We start from the raw sequence: 26,162 nt of genomic DNA, 5'->3' as shown, positions 1-26,162 counted from the left end.
CTGTGTGAATGGAGCCCTTAGAGACAGCAGAAGGGGCAAGGCTGTCTTGCAGAGCCTGAGAAATGAATCTGCCATTCCATTGACCTGGAAGGCAGAGCATCAAACCAAACAGAGCTATTCTCAAGCCTTACAAGCCTTAAGATCTGACAGAATTTACATTAATAAGTTTTGGGTTTGCTTGGACCCCATCACCCATTCTTTCTTTCCTATTTCTCCCTTTTGGAATAAGATATCCATCCTATGCCTGTCCCACCATTGTATTGTGGAAAGGAAACATACAGCTCATCTGGTTTCACAGGTTCACAGGCAGTGATGAATTTGCCTCATCATGAATCACATCTCCATTCTCATCCATGTCTGATTTAGAAAATGTTTGGGTGAGACTTTTGACTTTAAACTTAGAGTTCATGCTGCAGTGAGTTAAGGCATTTGGGCGGATGAGATGAGATTAATGTATTTTCCATGCAGTAAAGATATGAATTTTTGCAAGCCAATGGTAAAATGCTATGGATGAAATTTTGTCCTTCCAGCATTCACATGGTGGAGCCTTATATGACTCTATCTGGAGATAGTGATGGTAGGATATAATTAATATTAAATGAGTCAGGCCAGGCGTAGTGGTTCATACCTGTAATCCCAGCACTTTGGGAAGCCAAGACAGGTGGATTACCTGAGGTCAAGAGTTTGAGACCAGCCTGGCCTACATGGTGAAACCCGGTCTCTACAAAAAATACAAAAATTAGCCAGGCGTGGTGGTGTGAACCTGTAATCACAGCTACTCAGAAGGCTGAGGCAGAATTGCTTGCACCCAGGAGGTTGCTGTGAGCTGAGATCGTGCCATTGCACTCCAGCGTGGGTGACAGACCAAGACTCTATCTCAAAAATAAAATACAAAAACAAAAACATTAAATGAGTCATAAAAATGGGGCCTTACTCTGATAAAAATTGTGGCCTTTAAGAAGAGGAAGAAAGAGAAACATCTGTCTCTTTATCTCTCTCACTTAATCATATGACGATGCAGAGAGAATGTGGCTATCTGCAAATCAAGGAGAGAGCCTTCATCAGACATTGGCCCTGCTGTCACCTTGATCTTGGACGTCCAGTATCCAGAACTATGAGAAAACAGGTTTCTGTTATTTAAGCCACTCAGTTTATGGTGTTTTGCTACGGCAGCACAAACAGACTAACGTAGGAGCTTAGACTCTGGATCCTGATGCTTATCAAATCCTGGATCATTCCCTGAATGTATGACCTTTGGCCTTCCCTGAATGTGTGACCTTCTCTGTGCCTCAGTTTACTCCTCAGTAAATTGGAGATACTAACATTACTTATCACCTCAGTAAATTGGAGACAATAATATTACTTATCATCCAGGTTTATTTTGAGAATTAAATAACTTAATATACATAAGGTATTTATACGGTGAATGCAAAATAAATTAACTATTATAATAGTCCCAAACATACCTAATATCTAACTGCAGACATTACCAAGTTTTCTTTTTGTTCAAAGTTATAATAATACTCTTTAGGAAATTTTCCATACAAAGTGGGGCACATTTTCCCTGTTTTCTTTAAGATGAGATAATCAAATATGATATGTTAGAAAATTTTCCTTATGGCATCAGTCTTCTCTTGACAGATTGCAGCTTCATAAAGGCAGAAATTCTTGATTTTCTTTTTAACCCACATAAGCCCTTAATAAAATACCCATTACATGCAGTTGAAGTAAGAAAAGCTAGAAGGGAGGAATGGAGGAAAGGAGAAAGGAAGGACACAGAATATTTGATTAAATGTTTTTAAAATCCCCAGAAATTCAGAATACATGAATATAGGCTGACATTAAAGCAGATGTACGTCTCGTGCAGAACACACAGTGAGGAAACAAAATGGCAAGAGCAAAGCTAAAGAAAACTACCGAATTTGCATTTTCATTAATTCAGTCTTAAATGTAACTTTGTGTTACTGAATAAGTGACCGACTTCCTAAACCTGATGGTCAGACAGGAAATTACTTTTCTTATGATTAGCATAATCATTATATTGTCTTTTTAGCTAAAATCTAATCATTATAAAGAACTACTCATTGTGTCCATATTAAAATTAAAAATACCATGCCATAACAAAAGCACCTTCTAAGCCTTTCAAAATATCAACATGTTAGAATATATTAAAGCAAACCTCTATTGGGGGCTCTCCATCTTGTTTTCAGAATAACAGTAACAGCTATTTATATTGTATAAAATCTTGCATTGTAATACAATTTACGTTCTGTTCAGAACTTCAAAGTATTTAAATAAATTCAGGTAACCTCTCTTGCTAACTGCCACTTTGTTTTCAAAATAACAGTAACCGTTTCGTATGCGCTATAAAAACTTGTGTTGCAATGATTTGCATTCTAATGTGACATTTTATTCACAGAAATTGAGAATTTATCACAAGATGATGGCCCTGAAGTGGAAAAGCTACTTCTTTCAACCACAGATCAGCAAAATCTGGAGAAGGAGGTCTGGGGCATGGATAATAATTCATCAGAATCATCTTTTGCAGATTCTTCTGTAGTTTCAGGTACTTGAAACACATACATACTTTAATATACTAATTACTACTTCAAGAAAAAGCAATTGGGCAGAACCTATTAATCAGAGGGAGAAAATGTGGACATTAAGGTTAGTGAACATTTATATTAAAATAATATCTTTAAAGAAGATTAAATTGAAATAATTCTTGGCCAAAATGCTTTTTAAAACTAATCCAATATCAAGGTGTTATAAATATGAACACATTTGCATCTAATTTTAGCTTATAAGGAATCCATAGTCATTATAAGTATCGTAAGAATGCCCCATATTTCATGGTTTTCAAAGTACTTTCAAAGGGATTAGTCAATTTAATGCATCCAGAACCCTGAAAATAAAATAGAGCCATTGCTTTTTTCTCTCGTTTAAACTGGGATAACTGAGAGGTTCAACTGGGTTGTAAAAATTAAAATCAAAGCCATAAAAAGAAAGATGGCCAGATGCTGAACAAGGGTTGTCTTGAATTGCATAACTAATCAGTGAGGACTGAAGACTACCATGTCCACCTTTTCGATACTGAAACAGCTCTGGAGGAAACAAATAATTTAATTATTTTCCCCTTTCTAATCTGCTCATGATAGGAGAATCCACTTCTCCCCTTCTCTACCAAAGGGCCATATTCTATTTTCACAAAAAGTAGTAGCTTAAAGTCTGTGGTGTGCTGGTAAATGTAACAAGTAGCTCTCTGGGGGGAAAGAAAAAGCCTTAGTTTGTAGCATTGGCCAGTGTCTGTGGTTTCAATGTTCTTGTTAATGCTTATTTCAAGCCTCCAACATAAGATCATTGAACACAAAGCTGGGAAGAGATGTGCAGTGGCACGTCATTGTAGAGCATTCTCACGATACAGATGCAAAAGGCAGAGATAGCCTCCAGATCAAATATTATAATAAAATGACTCAGTGATGAGTTAAATACTTATTACCTTTGTTTGAAAGTAATTTCTTTAACAGTAACTTTATATAATTTAACTTTTGTAATGGCTATGATTAAAAACTCAGAAAATTCCTGAAAAGTTACCACTTAGCTCCTGTGAGCCAGTATAAACTAACTCTAGCACACCACTGAAAACTTTATTATTTTTTTGGTTTTGTTTTTATTTTTGTTCTGGAGATATGGACTCTCACTTTGTTGCCCAGGCTGGAGTGCAGCAGCTTGATCTCAGCTCACTGCATCCTCTACCTCCTGGGTTCAAGCGATTCTCCTGCCTCAGCCTCCCAAGTAGCTGGGATTACAGGTGCCCACCACCATGCCCAGCTAAGTTTGGTATTTTTAGTAGAGACAGGCTTTCACCATGTTGGCCAGGCTGGTCTTGATCTCCTCACCTCAGGTGATTTGCCCGCCTCAACCTCCCAAAGTGCTGGGATGACAGGTATGAGCCACTGTGCCCGGCCTTATTATTTTGTACGTAGAGAAGTAATATATCTTCATTGCAAGAAATCTGTAATACGTAGAAACACACAAAGAAGTCACCAATATTCCCAGAGTACAGATATTATATTTAACATTTGGATATGTGTGCTTCTGGGCTTTTTACATACTTGAATGTGTATATATAGTGACATTTCTCTCATGCTCATTAAATATTCTTCTACAGCCTGTTTTTAATGACTAATTAATAGTCCCACCATTTGGATGCAGCATAATTAATTAACCAATTATTGAACATTTAAATAATGCCTCAATAGCTCTCTTTGTTCTTATGTCACAGTTTGCTTCTTAAAAACATATTATATAATTGGAATTTCTGGGTCAAATGATTTATACAATTTTAACACATTTGATACTTAATGTCAAATCTCACTCCAGGAACTTGTACCAATTTACATGTTCTCCAACAGTATGGGATATGAGTGCTTACTTCCTTGAATTCTCTTCTATGAGAATGAATAATATTATCATTTTCAATTTTTTTCAATTTGGCTGCTATTAAAAATGGTATTTTGTTATTTGAATTTACATTTTCTTATTTCTGCTGAAAAAGAATTTTGTAAATTTATTCTCTTTGTTTTGTTAATTATTAACACTTTTAAAATTCAATTTTCTATTAAGATATCCATCTTCTTTTTGCTGGCGTATATGAACTACCTAAGTATATGAGACATCAATTCATTGTCATAAATAGTACCAATTTTTTTTATGGTTGGCTTGCTTTTTAGCCTGATTGTAAGATGTTTTTGGGGGGAGGGTGGGAAGTGGGGATGGAACAGGGTCTTACTGTGTCTCCCAGACTGGAGTATAGTGGCAGGAACGCAGATCACTGCAGCCTTAACCTCTCAGGCTCAAGTGATCCTCCCAACCTCAGTCTCCCAAGCAGCTGGGACCACAGGTATGCACCACCATACCTGGCTAATTTTTGTACTTTTTATAGAGATTGAGGTTTCACTATGTTGTCCAGGCTTGTCTGGAAACTCCTGGGCTTAAGAAATCCTCCTGCCTTGGCTTCTCAAAGTGCTGGGATTATAGACTTGAGCTGCTGTTTGTTTTTTAATGCAATGCTTCTGAGGCTTTAATGTTCAAATGAACTACACTGAGAGAGTCTTACTGATACCCAGATTATGATTCAGTAAATCCTGAGTGAGGCCTGAGATTTCACCTTTCTCATAAACTCTAGTGATGCTGCTGTTGCTAGTAGCAAAGCATATAGAGGATTTTTTTTTTTTCACTTGAGCAGTCGCACTTCCCTTTAGAAATCATGATTCTATGGGAATGCCAAAATCCACTGAGTGTGGAGTTTTCATGTTTTAATAAATTTCCTCTATAGGCTACCTGACACCTCTATGAGTTACTGGCCATTTTCTATAAATCCACAGTAGAAAGAAGTGAAGATGGAGGTAATGCTGAGAGATGACCCTGCATCTTAAAATAGGGTATATCATCAAAGATTATCAGACTAATGCATTGCATCAGCTTGTAGTTAATCTACTGTGAATTTTGAGTGAACAAAATTAAATGCAAAAGTTTTAAATTTTAAAAATTTTTACTTCTTAGTATAAAACTTAAAGATGCATCTTGTGAAAAAAAAAGCCTTAATAATGACATCAGGGGACAGAACGGGTTTTAGTTTATTTTTTTTTTCCTCTTGGATTTCTTCCTGTCTCCCTCCTTCCCTTCCTTTCTTTTCACTCTAACTTCCTTCCCTCTCTTCCTTTCGCTTCTTTCATTTAACAACTATTTTCCAAACTCCTATCATGTGCCAGGCACCTTGTTGGGTACCATGAACACAGGAACATAATAGAACTGGCTTCATGGCCAGGCATGGTGGCTCACGCCTATTATCCCAGCACGTTGGGATGCCGAGGCGGGCAGATCACCTGAGGTTAAGAGTTCGAGACCAGCTTGACCAACATAGTGAACCCCACCCCCACCCCGCTACTAAAAATACAAAAAATTTGCCAGTCGTGGTGGCAGGCACCTGTAATCCCAGCTACTCGGGAGGCTGAGGTAGGAGAATTGCTTGAACCCAGAACGTGGAGGTTGCAGTGAGCTGAGATCATGCCAGTGCACTCCAGCCTGGGCAACAAGAGCAAAACACTCAGTCCCAAAAAAAAAAAAAAAAGAAAAGAAATGGCTTCAGCCCCCACAGAACTTTCCACTGAGGGAGATGTCAGCCCAGCAGTAGTAGTGACTGTATAGCTACACTTGCAGTAAGTGCCACGAAAGAAAACTACAGAGTTTGAAAATACAGAATAATCTGAGAGCATGGAAGAGCGTACAGTAAACTGCATAATAATCTGAGAACCCACTGAATTCACAAACATCTTAACAGTCTTCTAGTCCATAGGTTCCTTATGATATCTGGATTTCTCATGTGGATTTGAGAGCAGCCTAGTTTAATCCATTCTTGTCCCTTCCAGAACACTAGCAAAGACTCACTTAATTATGAAAATGTAGTGTGTTTGCTTTAGAGACTGCTGCTGTCATTCCAAGTGTCTGTTTCCTTGTTATCTTAAGGAATAAGACTTATGAATATTAATGATTTATAAAGTACCATTAGTCCAGAAAAATTATTGGAGTTCTTTTGATTGAAGTTTTTGTTGAACGATTTACTATGGAAGAGTTTTGCCTGCACAGGCATTTTTTGAAAGAATTAACAAGGTAAATGTGAACGTACACCATAGCTTCTAATGTGCATCTGTGTAATTTTGTTTTGTGTTTCTTCTTGATATTTCTAATGTTTAGTCTTTATTTTGAATTCCATTGTATTAGGCTAAAATTTCAAATAGTTGCCAAGATAGCATTGAAAACAACTTGTCACTTAAGCTGTACACAGTCTGTAAATATGATTTTTATGTGTATAAAAAGAGGTTCAAATTATTTGTAATTTTAAATTGAGATATTTGTGATTATTATTTCTGAACCAGTTTTTCAAGTATTTTCTCACTGCATAGTAGTCTTGGTGCTTGCAAATGTTAATTATTTTAACTTTAAAGCAAAGATCGTGTGTGTGTGTGTGTGTGTGTGTGTGTGTGTGTGTTTTAGCACCTTTTACTCCTTAACACATCTGATGAGTAAGACACACTACCCTCAGTAACAGTGGCCCACCTTGAAACTAATTTTAAACGCATATCTCTTTGACACTAGGGGTCCTCTAGTGGATTGTTCTAGAGAGTGATTTCGTCATATCTTCAAACTTGGGGGCTGACATTTGTCCTTTTTCCTCCTCCCACCTCTATTTGCAATCAATTGCTTCTCATTAAAGTACTTAAGATATACCAGTTTTTTTTAATTTCCCCTTTCCCATTAACAAAACAATTTCTCAACAACATTTGAACGATTCTGACTATTAATGGTAAGTTAATGCTAGATGCCACAGTTCTGCTTTCTGAAGCCACTGGTCATCTTATAAGAAGAAGATAACTGCAAAACTTTGGTGTTTCTCTAGCCTAGATTTCCCTAGGAAACATCAGAGGGACACAAAGCCTGCTTTCATTTTCTATTCAAAACATTTTAATTATAGCAAATAATTGACTGGGTTATTTTACTTCTATAAGCTTACAGTAAAATTAGTTGTACAATCAGTGTTTGTCTGCTACCATTGCTTTGTCAAAATAGGTGAGTAGTTACTTCACATCAACCCTTTTTATTATACTATTTTAGGAATTAATGCTCTATAGTAAAATAAAAGAAAATTAAGTGACATTTAAAACTAGGTAACTTTATTGCATTTGGCATAAACTTAGTTTCATGTGGAGCAGAAAATCCCCCAAACTTTTTAAATCATTGTGCTACAGCTCCCTATTGTGAAAACTGGAAAATGCAAATGCCTCAGATTGGGCAGCAGAGGGCGCCTTTACATTTACAAAGCCAATGGAATTTCACTGTTTCAGCGTGAAAGATTATAATGTAAGTGTAGAGTGTGCCATGTATGAATATACAGTGCGCATGACTGTGAATGCATGTGTATATTTTGATTTATATATTCGTTCACGTGAAGATTTTAAAATTCCACCCCAGCTAATGAGCTTACCAACCTGCTTGTTTTCAGACTTTAATACCTTCTTTCTCATATTTCCCCATATGTTCCACTCCTTAGGTTTATCCGGTGACATTATGCTTTGGAATATATTGTGGATATATTTTGCATAGATCATGTTCTGTAGGAGGGGTTTAAAAATTGACCTTTATAAAACAGCCTTCTTCTCCCTGGCCCAATCTGTTATAGCACTTTTTTTGTTGTTATTTTGTTTTGCCTTTTTATAGACTAAAGTCCAATCTTAGATTTGGTCTATACTAATTTCTGTAAAAGTACCACAAAATTTATCCTTGCACTTGAGGACCAGAATAATGTTCTGTAGCACTAACCTCTAGAAATCTAGAGATTTTTAGACTCTCTAGAAATAAAACCATAGCATTTGAAACCTAAGTGGAAAAAATAATTGATACAGTAGTTTACAATAAGACTGTTTCCGAATCACTCATGCTATATTAGGACTCGTTTGAAGTCATATAGCACTCCTTTACTTTTTTATTTTTCTATCTTTAGTTATCATTAATTATTGAGAACTAGCAGTACTGCTGAGGCAATCCAAAAGACAGATAGTAATTTGGGCTGAGACAAAGAGAAAGAGAGAGCTGCTAATGCTGATATTGATATTGGTACTTGTTAGAGGATTCTGTAAGTTTGTATTTTATTTGAAATCTATCACAAGCTATCCGGGTCAGTTATATGACTTACAGTTGCATAATAGTTCTAGGAGGATTACCATTCATACCTCAGGAGTGGGAACATGGATATTATGACAGAAAGACAGAAAGAAATCTCCCTAGTGTGCAGCAGTTAATACATGCTGCATTTATTTTCATGATATCCGTTTATGGCTGCAAATGTAAAGTTTTTTTGTAGCAGAGTTTTAACAAAAACAGTGATTTTAATTTAGACTATCAGATCTTCCCTTCACAATTTTGGGACGTGAATGAGGCCAGAAGCTAGAGAAATAGAAAGACAGAGGTGAGTTGGTCAGATAATGTAGTATTATTGAGAGAACCAAGTACTGAGGCATTGCGTACACTCTCAGAAAGTTTATACTCAAATGCGGGAAAACAAGTGACGCCTCTACAAAGAAACGGTAATCTAGCCATGGTAAAGAGATGCAAGATCTATATTAAAGGATGAGGAAAGAAGATCTGTGAAAGAAGGAAGACTGATGAGAGAAAGCTTACCAGATGAGGAATATCAGATATTTCATCTGAGCCTTGGGAGCACTATGCTGGATTTGTAAACAGAGGTGGCAGGCAACATTTCAGGTTTCAGGAACATCACGAGCGAAAGCACAGGCACAAGAAAGCTCAAAATGTGTTCAGAGGAACAGTTTGATAAGAGAGGAGCATTTGTGGAGGAGGATCTAAGACTTCTAAGATCAGTGAAAGTTAATGAGTTTCTCTAACAGTAATTTTTACAGTGCCTCACACACACACTTATACACACAAACACACACAAGCTTTTAAAAGTATACCATTTATCATTTGGATGATAATAAAATACTAGTACAATGCATGTGTGACTACCTCAGATGATGATTGTAGGGAAGTCCTTAGGTAGAGGACTATATTTAGTGAAGTGCTGGAATTAGATCTTACTGGCTTGTAAGAGTGTGCACATCTCTTTCCAGCTCCGCTCAGGGATATCATGCTGGTAGCTTGAAATCGGCCACGGTGCGAATATTTACTCCATGGAAATTGACGAACCTTTTAAAAATCATATCTCCTCCCACCAAAGAGCCAGTTGTTGAACATTTACCTGGGGACCCTAAATTGTATTCACATCTCCCTCCATCCTTTCTTCATACCTGCTTAAGTCTGCTTAACTCCTGTAGCCTTTCCTGAAAGGTGCTTACCAGCTAAAGAGGTTTCTAATTCACATTCCGCCTTACCATCTCCAAACCTTGTTATTGCCAAGATTTACTTCCCTTGTGGTCACCTAGCTTCTCGCTCTTAACTGATTCCACTCTAGGACTTTCTGCCTCCATTACTGACTGGCAGTGAATGAATGGGTTATTCTGGTGGGTGTTGTTATCCTGGCAACCTGTGCTTGAATAACCACATTTCTTTGTTAGAACCTAGGTGCAAAGGCTAAAGGGCATAGATGATACAATCTAAGCCAACCTCACTACACACAATTGAAATTTAATTCCGTTAGAAACATTTCAGCAGTAGAAATTCTATAAAGAGGAGCAGAGGAGCTCCATGGATAGCCATGTGGGCCTGTGGCTCTAGGAGAGTGATTTTTCTCTTTGGGGAACTCATTTCCTAGAAGCTTGGATCCAGGAGAGAATATGCAAGGTGGGTGGAGGTGGCTTCTCTCCATTCTGCGGGAACACATGTTCCCTGGCACGGAGAGCAAAATCTGACAGACCAAAATATGTGTGTGTGTGTGTGTGTGTGTGTGTGTGCGCGCGCGCGCGCGCGTGGATCCATATACATAGAGCTGAAAATAAAGTGATCTATTTCCTCTCAAAAAAGATTAAGTTATTTCAAAAGAAAAGGAAATATATATTATTAGCAGTATGAGTGTAAGCCCACTTGAGAAGCCCATGCAGTCTTTATGTGTGTGTGCCCAAATGTGCACACGTGTTTCAAGCTTTCGTGGTAGCTTGGATGTTCTAGGCATGAGGATTATGAAACTGGAGGGAAGGTGGGGATAGCTGCAAAGGTGAAGCTAAAATGCATCCGAGGTCAGAACTAGAATAAACATGAAATTACCATGAAAAGTGAAGTTGGGCTATTTAAAGATCTTGTCAACACTGACTCGCAGGAGAACAGGAGCAGTTGGTGCTGTTCTTTCTCAATATGCCCAGCGGCCCTTTCCCCTCACGTTGTTTCCTGCTGTAATGCAAAAACACTTTCGGCAAGAAGAGTGTGTGGCAGACTGAGGCCAGGGGAAAGAAAGAAAAGATATTCTGTGGAGTGATAAATGCCTCAAGGCCAAAAATAGGAGGGGCACTACCTGGTGGGAATAGAAGAAAGAATCAATTTGAATTTTACCTAATGAAGCTTAATTTAGCTCTTTGAATAAAGAATACCTAGCTACTTGTCCACTAGTTGCTATATCAGCTTTATCCAGCAGAGGGCAGACTTTACATTGAAATAGATCTAAAAAGGACTTCAACCTCCTGGGGGTTTTTTTTTGTTTTTTTTTTTTTGTTTTTTTTTTTTTGAATTTTTTTAAACTTAAATATTTTTGGTTTCTAAATTATTTTAAAATATTTTAAAGTATTTAAGGTCTAGAGTATGTTAAGTATGAAATTTCTTGGATCGCAGTTAATATTCCTGCCTTATTAGCAAAATACTCAAGATGTGATTGCAAAATAAGGCGGGTTTTTTCCATGGCTTTTGGACTGGTCTTAGACACTTTCTGTCATTGTAGGCAAAGCTGTTCTTTTTTTGTGTTGTTTACAGAATTACTAAAGAAAATCCTCTCTCTTAACTGGATGGTTATAATTTCCGTTCATTCCAATAGCATTTGATATGAATAACTGCTTTTCTTTAACAGTTTAATTACTACCATCTTCTAATCTGTTTCATAGCTAGCTTTGATATTTTCTCTAGAGGAAATGACACCTATATAAAACTTAACTAAACTTATTATACAATATAACTTCAATATTCAAAGCTCCTTTAGTGATAATTTAAAATTTGTTTCTCTTCGAGTTTCATTTTCTTGGTCTAACAATCATTCTCGCAATAAATGAGAAAATAGAGATTACTGTCTCTCTACTTTTTTAAGCATGAGTTTAATTCGTTTGTTCACAGTGGCTGAGTTCAGATCTGGAGGGCGATCTGTTGTACTCCAAAGCACAAGTTCTTTTCACGCCAAGGCCTGTCTTTAATTGACTCTATACAATCTACTTATAAAATCATAAACACAGGATTTTATTCATTAGGGCTTAAATTCAGACTGACATAGTTTGAAAAATACAAAGAATAAAACAAGATAATCCTAAATAAGTCAATTTCAGAAATTCTTGGCATTCAAACTCAATAGGTTGGTTTAATTTTGGCATCACGTAAGCACTTTCTTGATCTCGCTTTTTGGGAGTGTGTGTGTGTTTGTGTGTAATGTGGTTTTTAAAGTGAATGCAGGAGGAAAATCTCTGAGGAAGGCATTCTCCCTGTTACAATAAATACAATATATTTTCTTTTATTATTAAATTTTGCTTACATTTCTATGAAAGCAAAAACATATATCAAAATGCATAAGAATTTGCTGCCTAGGAAACAAAATTATTTTTGTGTAGAGAAACTGAAGATTTATATACCCTTAAAATGACAAAGAAATTGAGCTCTATATATTCACTTTCATTTTCATAATCATCTCTACAGGACTATTGTAATTAATTTTATGTAATGCGGACAGAGGTGTTCTTTTTGAGCGCAGAAAAAAGTTTTAAAATAAGAGTAGATGCTTAAATGTAAAGTTAGTGAATATCTGTCAACGAAACCAGAAATGTTAGCAAAGTAAAATCATCTCTCCAACTTCTTTTCGTGGAAATATAAGCTCTGTTTCAAGATTGATAGAAAATTTGACAATACAATGAAAATGTCTCTCGCTGTTAAAAAAAAAAAAAAAAAAAAAAAACACCACCATCACAGCTATTATTTCACTTAACACTGTGTTTACAGAACTTCATCCCCAATCATCAGCCATGCTTAATGTTGGGGGGAAAAGCATTGGAACATTGTGCTTGGTTCAGAAATGGGGATTCTGCCCCACTTTAGCTGTGTGTTGTGGATATATCAGTTAACCTCTCAGAGCCTTGGTTTCTCACCTGAAACAGGAGATAATGGGTATCTACCACATAGGATATTGAGAGATTAAAATGAAATTTACATTACATCTGTGAAGGCTCTGAGTTCAGTGTCTTCCTGACACATTGCTGATTGGTTTGTTAGATCAAAATAATCCAGATAAGAGACTTTATTAATAATACCCTATTTTTGGTAGCAACTTTTAAAACCATCCATAAATTATTCGTGCACATTGTATAAATAGCTCCCTCCCAAAACTTATGGATGTTAGAACAAAGCTTGGGAGAAATCTTGACTCTACCTGTAGATGAAGTAGGTTTAAGATTAAGGTTTAACTGCTGGCGATTAGAAAATAAAGTGGAAGTTAAATATAATTTTCATTTCTCTTATACTTGGAAAATTTAATAATACAGTCTTAGATTTTAGGTATTTATTAGTAATTTTGGTATTCTCTTTCGTTCTCAATACTGCATTTAAAACAGCAAATGAAAAGCATGTCAAATTCACTTTTTTGCCTCAAAAATCTTAGCCTGTATTTCTAGATCTAGAATTATTCTTGCAATGACATTTTCCCCATCTCATTTTACACCTTGCCTTTTCCTGACAAATCATATTCTCTTTTCATCAGTACATCTGCCCAAAACGCTCTTCTACTTGACAGTTCTATCCTACACTCGCCTCTGAGCTTCTAACAAGACATACCTCTGGGAATTGCAGAGTGCCATATTCTGAATCTCTCAGTGAGATGTACAGGTTTTCCCGTGTGATCATAAGGGATTCCTCAAATCTGAGTTATAGAGCTAATCTGCGACAACTAATAAACACAGTATTTTCACATTAGTATATTTGTGTTGTGCTAATATACTTAAACAGTATGTATGTCCACTGAGAATTTTTCCACAAATTTCTTATCAGCTTGCTTTTAATATTTAGGATGTCTTACATATTTGATTGGCATTGGCTGTAATTCTGTTATAGCTCTTAAAATAAATAGGCTTATCCAAATTGTAAGGGAGATTTAAATGTCACAGATTCTCAATGGAACACTAGTCAGCAATAAAAAGGAACAAATTAGTAATACAACAACATAGATGAATCGCAATTATTATAAGCTGAGTTTAAAAAGACACAAAGGCTACATATTGCATGAATCCATTCATATGACGTTCTGGAAAACGAAAAGCTATTGGAACAGAAATCAAATCAGTGGCTGCCAGGGGATAGCCAGAGGGATCTACTACAGAGGCTTGAGGAGATTTTTGGGGTGCTGGAAATCTCAATCGTGAGGGTAGTTGCAAAACTGTTTACATATGTCAAATTCTTCAAAGTTACAAAACGGTGTACATTTGTCAAACTCCTCAACTACAAACATAAAAAGAGTAATGTTTTTTAGTAAGTAAATTGTATCTTAATATATTTGACTTGAAAAAATTAACTAGTTAAGGAAAAAGGAAATATTTGCAGTTTTGAGGAGTTGTATATCGTCTCTTTTCAGAGAAGTTTTATTGAAACATACTATGTGTCTATTTTTCATACATTTTTATTTCCAGCCCTAAATATGACACCCAAACTAGTTTTAAATAGCTAAGAGCTACCTCATTGGTGTGTTAAGGAGCTTTAGGATGAAATAATTATCTAAGTATAAATGTTATAAAATATTATTTATTATAAGAAGAACATTATCTAATGGAACTCCTGTCCTAGGAATACATCATTACTTGATTATTATTTCATTTTTGAATCACCAGCAATTAAGACCCTGTGCCAAGAGCTTGTTGTAGCTAATATTACTTAAAGGTTATCAAGTGCTGTGAGGTAAGGGGGATTAGCCTCATTTTTAATAAGGGGAGCTTGTTAGGTTCAGAGCAAAAAGAACGGCAAATTTCACAAGTCCTTCTGATTCCAAAGCCAACATTAGTAATCACCATTTTTTTTTTAATTTTTACCAGTTTAACGATAGTTCTGGTGCTTGAGGATGAGATTGTGTAAGTGTTTGGAAATAAACTGTAAGAAAAGAATTCTTCCCTTGAGGGAAAGAAGATTTTCAAAAAGAATTGATCCTGAGTACTGAAAACAGAATGTTGAGATTAATAAATGAAGGATGTGTACTGCCACCCACCCATACTAACCATAACTCTTTGATAGAGGCTTAGTCCAATTATAGTAAAGAAAAACATTTATTTCCAACCTCACATGAGCTTCTAGTACAACTGTGATGCCAAGCTTTAGTGATACTCTTTTTGAACAAATGCTCCTTGATATTTTACATTTATGTTTAGCACCAAACTATCATTTTCATAACTGATCAGTAGATCCAGGTACTTAATTTTTTGTACTTTATTAATTCCCTGTCATTTTAAATGAAAATAACTCAAAGGTTTCTATGTATTACTTTTTGTTTAGAAGGCATTGTCAAACCTAAATATTGTTTTCTTGGGCAACATTTACATGTAGAAGGGCAACAAAAGTTATAAACCCTTAGGAATGTGCATTAGCTCTCATATTGGATGTATAGTACTTTAAGTAGGTAATATGTATTTGAATCACTACCCAGCAGCTGCTCATCCATAGTGGATTTTTTTTTTTAATGTAGCCTGCCAGAAGTGCTTACCTTTTATTCATAATTGTCTGGGTGTGCCTTCCCCACTTGAATTGAACTGTATGTACTGTGTGCTGTAGAGGTGTGCAGTTAAAATACGTTTATTCTCAGAAATATTTTAAAAATATTTTAAAATGTTTTCCTTTGCAGAATCAGACACAAGTTTGGCAGAAGGAAGTGTCAGCTGCTTAGATGAAAGTCTTGGACATAACAGCAACATGGGCAGTGATTCAGGCACCATGGGAAGTGATTCAGGTACTGCCTAACTGTTGTGTAAACCTTAAAAAGTGTGAAATAAGACGCCATATAGTGGAAGCATGGGGGCTGTTCATACCCTCCCTAATGTATTTATGCAATTAAAGCAATTCTTTTCTACCGTGAAATAGTTTTGGAACTTTGCCATTCACTTTCTTTAAAAGTGTAACTTACAAAAGTCTTAGAACCAAACTCTCTAATTTTGATCCAGTTCATACCTTTTTGGTCTGGCATATGCCACATTCCAAAGAGTCATGTCATCTATTTTATTTATGAGATCTGTTTCAATTAATTTGACTGCATTTAAATTGACTGTATTCAATTTGGTACATTTGCTTACTTCGAAACCCTACTTTTTAAATTAAAATACATTTTAAATAAAAAATTAATACTATCAATAAGAGAAGTGTGACTATGAATTAAATATATGATTAAAAGAAGTCAAATTTATATAAATATCTTTTGAATAGGAGTAGAGTTAGCAAAATATTTGGGTCACTAAATGAATATTCTACCAGCATAAATGAAAGCGCCTCTTCCTAATTCCCCACACCTTCATTACTACTTCCTGTTATCAGTTTTCCTAATTTGTTAGTCTGATAGGTTTCAAATTGTTTCTTTCTTTGAGTGTGTATTTCCATGATCATTACTAAGCTAAAATGTTAACATTATTGAGTGTAGATGATGGGTTAGTGGGGGTCTATTATATACCTTTCTGTATTTGTCTGTGTGTTTGAAGCATTTCACAATTAAAAGGCACAAATCACAAACAAAAAGAAAATGCTTTGCAAGGGGTCCAGCTGAGAAGCATTGGAGAAATGACAGATTAAGAAACAAATTACTTTATTCTTCATTTGTGATTGTTTCCCCTAAGAATATATTAAATAATTCAGATTACCCTGCATTGTCAGAAGAATTATAAAACTTTAGATCCCCAGGAGGCCTAAGGGGGCAAAATAGTTTATAGAAAGATGGTCATCAATCCTAAATGCTGTCCAAATTAGATTGTAGCACCTCTTTTTTCACATGTCCTTCTCTCACAATGACACTCCTGAATCCCTTAGAACAAATTAGTTTGCGGAAACCCAATTCACCAAATGTCAGTCACAACTTTAATCTTCATTTAAAAGGGTTAATTCATTTTCTGTTCAATTCAGTCAGTGTTTATTGAGTTCTTGCCATGTGCTTATTTCTGTGTATTCTATTTGTTTTTTCTATCCTTGTCATAAATTGTTCAATTTAATAATTAACGTTTCTATTACATGCTATGCTAGAACTCAAAATAGATACCCTAGCTAACAGTTATCATCCTGATAGTTGTTGTAAGGTTTTGGACATCATCCTGATTTTTATTTGTCTAAGTAAGGGCTTTTCAACGATATCCATTCATTCGATAAATATTTAATGTGTACCTTCTATGTGCAGGGCATTTTGCCTATTTAGAGTTGTTAACAAATGTATTTGCTGATTTTTGGTCTTCAATGTGGCATGAAAGACATGATAAATCTGAACGCAATCTACTTTTGAAAAGTAAATACATTTTCAAAGACAAATACATTTTTGAAGATAAACGCATTTCAAAGAACACCAGTTGAAGTTCTACATGGATCAGTACTTAGGAGCAAAGAATTACTTTGTGTAGGGGGTAGTCAATTTTTGAAGTGGTAAAATTATGAAATTCCTTACCCGCAAGTGCCTGATATAAGCTAAAATAGAATTCAATTCAAAAGGAGGTTTAGATAAATTGGTGAACTGTTAAACACATATTGAGGCACTGGAAAGTATTACAGAGTCTGCAATTATGTTTTAACCTTTGAAGTTGACATCAAAAGGGACTTTACTCTATATGTCCTTCCTCCTACTCCAGAGGTCATATATGGGCCATAAGGTGTGACCCAATACAATCGCATTATATTCCTTTGTGGAAGTGTTATGCAATAGTAAACATAATTACCGGTACTTTTAAAGTATAAATATTCCAATTTTATTATGAAAGGCTTTTTTTTTCCTTTTTCCCATTTTCAGAAAGATATACTGCTTCTCAAAAAGTGGCAATGTTTTTGGCAATACACATTGGCCTGATATGTAGAAAGTGTTTCCCTACTATTTGAAGGTAATGCCTATTAATATTTGCCCAGCTGGAATGGTGTATTTTTCTGTGGTTATATACTATAGGTAAAGGAATACTTTGTAGATTTCAAACACATGCAGTGACAGACCTTTTCTCTCCAAGAATAACTCAGCTGTCAAAATCAATGTGAGAATGAAATTTGCCACATGGTGTAGTTCCAATAGAATATTATTATTTAAGCCTTATTTGATTTTCTTTTTTGACCATTTATATGATATAATCTAATTTTAAGATGTTTAATCAATACTTGTTGTAGAGGGAAGGCACAGTGTTATTTAAAGCTTGTGCATATTTTAAATGCTACTTTCATTTAATTGATTACGCTCTTCAGAGAAAGCCAAAAGCGAACAAACAACAAACAAACAAAAACCCAAACACTTCTTTTATAAAAGAAATTGGCTCCTGGCTCATTGATACCAGCCCAGTTCTCTCCTTCTGGTGACAGAGAAGAGAAAACTCTCTTTTCATTGCTTCTGTGGATAAATTCTTCCATCCCTATGTCAGAGAATGTGATAAGGCAAGAATCAGGCTGAATATTTAGCACTCACCCAGCTTTTTTTCTTTGGATGCTAGTCTCACATTGAATCCAACTCTAATTTTTTCTGTCTCCACACTGTGCTTCTTTCTAAACTTAGGGTCACCTATCAAATCTCCTAGTCTTAAATCAGAAATATGGAAGATTATTGAGCTGTCTGTCTAACCAGGTATTTTGTGTGTGTCTCTGACAGCGGTATAATGCCCTAGACTTTGAAGTCCTTCAGGACAACAACTATATTCTTGTGAGTGCCTTGCATTTAATAGGTGTCCAGTCAATACTGACTAAAGAATAAATTTGTGGTACATGCCTAATTAAGTAGCAGTAAAACCTCATGACTTCGGTTCTGAAGTTAAATTGTAAACAATAGTCTTTTTAACATTCTAATTCTCCTTAAATGTATCAGCATAATAAATAATTTGAATGCATGAGTAATATTGATATTTTACTCATTTGCTTTGGTTCTAGATTCTTGGGAAAGAGACTTAGGAAATCGCTATTATGTTTCTCTTTTTAATATTTCTTAGCCAAGGATATAGTAGTAAGCATGGAAAATGGAGGAAATTATTATTAAAATGTACTCTTTTAATAGTTTATTCTACAACTATTATGAGGGAAGCAGCATTTTATTACTATTCTTAAAATCTATGCAAAAATGTACCTAAGATGAAATTAAACAAAGAGGATTTATTGATATATTTTAACAAACTTCCTAGATCAAATAAGAATTTAGCAGTAGTAAATTTCTGGATCTTTGTTTAGACAATTTCTAATGCACCTTCCTTTACAAATATACTGGCTCTTTTGGAAAAGTTGGGTGATAAATTATCTTAATACAGGTGAAATATCAGGGTTTTGATAGCCTATAAAAGCTACCATTGTTCTTAAATAAATCAGAGCCTTACATAAATATAATACAAGATGAATTATTATAAATACTATAGAGTTCAAAACAAGCTTGGAAAGAGTACTTATAAAGGTTTATTTTAAATGCTGGTGATTTTAAATGAGTTTTTCATAAAAATCATATTAAATGAATCAGCAGATGATCCAATGATAGCTTAAATGTATTGCATCTGTTTTTACTCATCCATACAGAAGGCAAATTTCCTGCCAGGTTAGTAGATAATTCTAAGTGGTATTTGGTGTGAATTTTTCTACCTATCACAACAAGTTAAAACCCACTCAAATAGAATTACCCTGTGGCTGAAATGGAGCCATCAGCAAGTTTTTTGAAGTTAATGGGATTATGTTAGTTTAGTTTCATTGCAATCACTGATAAGAAAAAGAACAGTTATTTCATGTGTGATGAAGTACTGATAAATACTGTTATTTAATTTTTTCTTGTGATTATGTAAGGCATAAGATGGAATTTTAAATTGGTATAATATTTATTTTACTTCATTTCACATTATAAGCTATGAATTTTTAGACCTTTTTCCCCTGGCTTATATAGTTCAATATGGTCACTTCTAAATAAAATATATTATATCCAAAACAAAATATGTTATAATAATCTTATTTTAATATTCATAAATGTATGTTAGTACTTAATCAGCGTTTTAAATTTAAGAATCCATTTTAATTGAAAATATTTTCAATATATTATACTTTGGATTTTAGAAAAAGTAGGAATATGTGGAGTCATATACATAAGGAAGTAATAAAGATCACAATTCACAACTAAATGGCAAAATTAGTCATAACTTAGCTTAAACCAACAAAATTATTTTTAATCTTTTAAGGAAAACCTACCAATTAAAGGCTAGCATAGAAGAGTTTTTCCCCTACTCCCTAAATATCACTTCTGTACAACCTGGTTGCCTTAGATGGAAAAAGGAACTTGAGATAGATTGTGTGTGTGTGTGTGTGTGTGTGTGTGTGTGTGTGTGCATGTACATATGTGTGTGTAAGTGTGCGTGTGTTTTCTTTTGGTATTTGTTTGTCAGATAAAGTTTCTACAAACGAAAGAAGATAGTATCAGCCGTAATACCTTCTTTGTAATAAAAAATGAGGTGAAATACAGAACAAAGAAGACTAATGATTTCTACTTTCTCAGCTCCTCTTGATTTTGCAGGTGGTAGGTCTAAGTGAAACAAGCAGGGGATAATGGCTCAACAAAGAAATGGGAAGTCTTACACCTTTGCAACCATACCTGCCAATCCCGCACCACAGCCCTTTCTACAAATTTGCTCACTCTGCGAAAACACTCCCCCATGGTGGCCCTTCCTAGTCCTCTATTCAGTTGACTTCCTCTTCACCCCACACCCTTAGGCCCCTTCTGTGACAGGGAGCCTGGGTTGTATTCTGCAAATGCAGAGAGCAGATATTCATTGGTACAGAAAAGAGAAAATGGGTTGGACTACATGTGAAAAGGAGTTTAAAGTATAAGAAGCCTATGTTCAGTTTCAGGCTTCTAAGCTCTGTTATTTTGTTGTCCCTTCTCTTATTTTCCTTTTCAACCTTCTTCAGATGAAGAGAATGTGGCAGCAAGAGTATCCCCGGAGCCAGAACTCCAGCTCAGGCCTTACCAAATGGAAGTTGCCCAACCAGCCTTGGAAGGGAAGAATATCATCATCTGCCTTCCTACAGGGAGTGGAAAAACCAGAGTGGCCGTTTACATTGCCAAGGATCACTTAGACAAGAAGAAAAAAGCATCTGAGCCTGGAAAAGTTATAGTTCTTGTTAATAAGGTATTCGAAGAACATATAACATTAGTTGTTCATTTTCATTATATTATTCTGAAATTTTTATATGATGGCAATTGTGGCAATGACTCACACAGATTTAGTTTAATTAAGAGTGATGTCAAAATAAGCTCTTTATTTTATTTTTAGTCTTTTTTAAGGTATGTGTAATATCTAAGTGATGAACCTGAAAATAGAAAATTTCCAATAAAACTAGGACATTTTACCAAATAGCTGTAAATTATGTAGCCCCAAAACTTAGGAGTTAGTTTTGATTCATCTACTTCCTTTATTCTCCTTATCTGGTCACAGGTTATATTTACCCAGATATACTTTAAGGTTAATTGGCTAATTTATCATTGCATATGAAAATGAATGACCCCAAAATATCACTGGAATCAAGAATCAAATATTGTTTTTTGCTTCCTCTTTAGCTGTTGACCCTTAGTCAAAGATGGCAAATCCTCTTTATCCAGAATATATATAATGTGATTTGGAGATAAAGAGAAAATTAAGTGAATGTTTGATATCTACATCAAGATAAATAGATTTTAAAATGCTCAAGAAGTATATGTATTACATATACACATATGACCTTAAATGTAACTGAGGTTTTTCTTCAATAATTTGTGTCTTAGGATATTTGAAGGTCATCTTCATAAGTAAATCTGTCTGCTTCACAATAAAACAAAATGTAGTTATTTGAGCTTTTTCAGATAAATTAGAGTTTATTAATTAATAAATATATAAATTGGGGATATGAGTATTTACTATTTTATGGTATAAAAATGAGTATACTTTTCCTCTGTCAGAAAGCCTTTTTTCCATTCTCATCTATTTCTATACAAAAAAGAAGCAGTAGACTGTAAAATATTCTGGTTTTTTATTTCTATTATGCTAAAAGGTTTAGTTACATCCTGTTTTCAGTACTTAGAATCCATGATTTGAATGGTTCCTATCATGTAGTTCCAAATGTATTTTGTGTGCATCTGCTAAGTCTCAAGGGCTCTCCTTTATACTTGTATACTCACTATTAAAACGCTTGTATTTATTTTGCTGGTAATGGTGACACATTCAAATTTGTTTGCCCATAGCCTTGCATATATTCCCTTTGTATAGAATATTATTTTTTTAAATGAAATAGGTTTGAATCCTATTTTTACCTGCTGGTAGTTTGATTAAAGTTAATTCTAACTTTAATTTCTTCATCTTTAAAATGAACAAAATAATAACTACCCTGCTCCGAAATTTCAGTTGGATTATATATGGCCTAGTAATGACTCTTTCTCCCACTCTTAAATGCTAGCTTTCTTTTGCTCCTTCCTCTTCACCTTCATAACTTATGAAACTGAATAACATAGAGAACAGGCTCTTAAGTGCCAAATCCAGAGAAAAGAACCAAGTTAACTGGATTCAAAGCTACTTAAACTGATGATTTTGAAACCATTTGACCATCCGCCATTTTCTCAAACTCAGCCTCACAATCTACCCTCCCAAAGGCTCTTCTCCATTTATCTGTTTCTTTGTTAGTAATACCACCCCCTCCAAAGCATGCAGCCCCCACACCAAGGAGTTAGTTTTAATTCATCTACTTCCTTTATTTACCTTATCTGGTCAAAGAGCCATAGGCTGCTAGAGTTGAAAGGGGGCTTCGAGATCCAGCTTTATTCCTTTGCAGAGTGGTTCCTCACTTCTGCCAGATAACTTCCTAATATTAAGGAAGTTATCCTTCTAACAAGACAGCCCCAGCCATTATTTGAAGAACTGACACTGTTAGAAAGCCCTACTTGTATTCATCCAAATCGGTTTCCCTGGAATCCCATAGTCACTGGTTAGAGCTCCTTCCTCTGCAACCACACGAAGTCTTAATTCTCCAGCCTAAGGACAGCCCTGCACATAGACAAGGCAGCATCATGTAGCTCCTAAGTTATGTTTCTTTTGGTCCCTGGAAATAAATGTCTACAGTTCCTTTAACTGTTTTCCATATAACGTGGTTTCTAAACCTGTCATCACTCCTAGTGCTCATGCTCTTTCAGACATTTTTCTAGGACACTCTTAAATGTGGTGTCCAGAGTCGGACAAAATACTACAGATAAGATCTTACCAGTGCAGAAAGCAGGAGAGATGAGATGTGACACCCAGCTCATGACCACTTTTGCCTCTAGCATCCTCAGACTTATCTGGACCTTGTCATAAACTCAAATTCCTCAGTTCCTTTTTATTTGAAAATCTCTTACGCTAGAACACTCTTCATTTATTTTTGTGTAGCTAGTTTTTGAGCCTAAATTCAAATACTTAGGTTTATATTATAAATATTGATCTTTTCAAGTCTTATATTTTTGTATGTGTCTAATGCATCTTCCTTTCTGTAATATTCCCTTCTCCTCTCAGTGCTATATTCTAACCAGGAATCTTTCATTGCATTGGATCTAGGTGATTCTTATGAATGCACGTTTATGGCTATGTTTAAATATTAATTTATCCTCATTAATTATGCACAGTCACTGCATTGTTGGGTGGACATTTGAGGACTTGACTCTAATCCCTTATCTGCTTTTCCATTGTTTTTCTCCTTAGAATTACTAGGAACTCATCTACTAATTCTTTCATCTGTATCATAATTGTTTACTATATCATCTTTTTGAATAATTAATTTCAGCTTTAATTATTTTTGACTGAGTCAGAGCACCTCTGTCCCAGTAAGTCTGCATAAGCTGAATCCTGTGTTTGGCCCAATAAGAAGGTATTGTTACCCTTGATCTAGAAAAGAGAAATCCGTTCTCTAACACCATTTACTTTCATTTCCCTTCCTCCGTCCTTTCCAAAGTTATAGCCTTCAAATGCAGAGAGAAATGAAAACACCACCTGTGTTCCCAGACTTTCCATTTCCTATCTAGGGCTTCAACATCATGAGAGATAAATCCCAGGTTCCTTCAGATGCTGCAATGCAGCCCCATATGATTCAGCAGAAGTGGGTAGCAGTTGGGTTTGATTAGTCTTGGCAGGCACTCTGTCACATCTCAGGAAAAGGCTCCAAGAGGACCACACACCTCCCAATTAGCCATGTCAGACTTGCATCTGGCTTTCTCTGTGTCCTTCAGTAGGAAGTCTACACCACCCAGAGTGAGTATCAGGATTTCCAGCACCTGCTATCTCCTGTGACAACTTCTTTTTGTTCTGTACATCAGAGGGTGCTGCTGCTTTTGAAGATTTTTGACTCACCTTTTATGGGCAGAATTTTGTGGTGCGATGCCACTCCATAATACAGAGTTTCTTAATTAAATCATTCAGCGGGAGTATATTTAAAGACAGATCAAATGCAGATCTTGTCCCCAAGGAATATACAGTCTAGAAGAGAGATGAGAGATATATGTTGATAATTAATATTTTATTCCACTTTATAAAGCACTCTCAGATATATTATCTCATTAAACTTACACAGCTACCCAATAAGTTAGTCATTATTATTATTCCAATTTCTCCCATCAGAAAACTGAAGCTCCAAGACTTTTAATTGGCAATTCAGGGATCATCCAGCCAAGAAACAGCAGAACTGAGACTTGGACTTTTATCTTCTGAGTCAACTGGTCTTCCCTTGCCACTGCACTCTGCTTCTAGAATGAAAGGATGGGTGAAATATCAGGGAACTTTTAGTACTGACAATATGGCATCCTCTATTTCATTTAATTTTCACAGTAATAGGTTAACATTTTCCTCATTTCATTAATGAGTATATTGAGAGCATTAAGATGATTCAGACCTTGTCCAAGGTACACAAGAATTAAGTGGCTGGAGTAGCTGTTTTCAGGGCTTTCTTCCTTCTGCATCATGTTATCTCTTTTCACTACACTTAATTTCCATTCTTTTCTGCAGAATCCCTCTGTCTTGCATAAATGGAATGGAAAGAATACTTCCAGAAAATGATTCAGGAATGGCTTTGTGGAAGAGAGAAGAAATAAGCTGTGGTTTTCAAATTTCGAAGGCTTAAATGTCATTAAAGTGAAGGTTTCAAGCCTCTGTCCCCAGAGATGGTCCCTAGATTTAGTAATTTTTGAGTGCCATTCAGGAGTCTGTATTTTCCAGACTTCTCAAGTGATTTTGTAACAGGCAGATCAGAGAGACTTTAGAAAAAAAAAAAAACTAAACTAAATGAAAGTTTCTCCTCTTCTTTCTACTCTTTCCACCTTGTGGTAAGGTAATATCCTTTCAATCACCAACTTCATTCTTGATTTTAAGTCCACTTTGCTTCCTTAGAATTTGTGGATTTCATTTTAACTCTTCCCCACATTTTCTTCCACTTCACCGAGACATCTACTTTTCAAAACCTCCATCATTTCCACTAAATAATAATGTAAACCAGTATTCTTCATAAGATGTTCCCCTTAGCCAGGGGGATCAGCCGTTCCTTATTTAACACCTAAGTGGAGATTACCTCAAGTAAAAAGATGAAAAACACAAACGCTACAGACTGGGGAAAAGGTAACCACTGATTGCATTTCGGGTAGAATTATGGAGAATGAAAAATATAATGTGCATTCTTTGAAGTTTGCCCTTGAAACTCTTCCTACCAACTTTCTGTTTGCCATACTTACACTGCTGGGCTTCTATTGCATAAATCTTTCTAGGATATGACCTTCAAGATGGCCTGAAGGTCATATCCTAGAAACTACCTTTTCCCCCTGAGGCAGAAGGTAGTTTGAGTGACAAGCAATGTGTAGCGTTCAGGTGTCAAACCACCTACCTTCAGCAGATGTTACAACATACAGAATCAGCTGACAAGTACCAGAAGTTTCCACTTTTTTTGCCAAGTGTATTTGCAGTTTTGTTCTTGCTTGGCCACCACAGCTATTCCAGCAGTTCATTTCTTCACTTCACATCTGTTCTCCACTAGGATGAATGCCCTAACTCCTCACTTGTGGTTCCCTGCCTCTTCCAGTCCTGGTGTCCTGTTGCTTCTAGTCTAATCCAAAAACAAACAACAGAAATAAATCACTTCAACAGTACAACTGGTAGGGATCCTGTAAACTGTTATACTAAATGTAAAATACTCTGCTTGATGGTCTATAACCTGGCCCTGCTCTACAAATTAAACAATGTATTTCTTATTCAACCTTAGTTTCAGTTTATCTTTTC

The 26,162-nt window shown here is 35.5% G+C and overlaps 1 protein-coding gene across 1 annotated transcript in view; it reads left to right on the top strand.

Moving 5' to 3' along the window:
* The window catches only part of IFIH1 (interferon induced with helicase C domain 1), a 52,672-nt gene that overhangs the window by 10,040 nt on the left and 16,470 nt on the right, over positions 1-26,162 (top strand). The window contains 3 exon segments of the mRNA XM_032286562.1: positions 2,420-2,566; positions 15,572-15,676; positions 20,815-21,035. Of these exon segments, the coding sequence (XP_032142453.1) occupies positions 2,420-2,566; positions 15,572-15,676; positions 20,815-21,035 (473 nt within the window).

The sequence above is a fragment of the Sapajus apella genome, unplaced genomic scaffold (genome assembly GCF_009761245.1).
Source record: "Sapajus apella isolate SASKATOON/1434 unplaced genomic scaffold, GSC_monkey_1.0 scaffold18, whole genome shotgun sequence".
NCBI lineage: Eukaryota > Metazoa > Chordata > Mammalia > Primates > Cebidae > Sapajus > Sapajus apella.
This window is presented reverse-complemented; position numbering and strand designations above follow the sequence as displayed.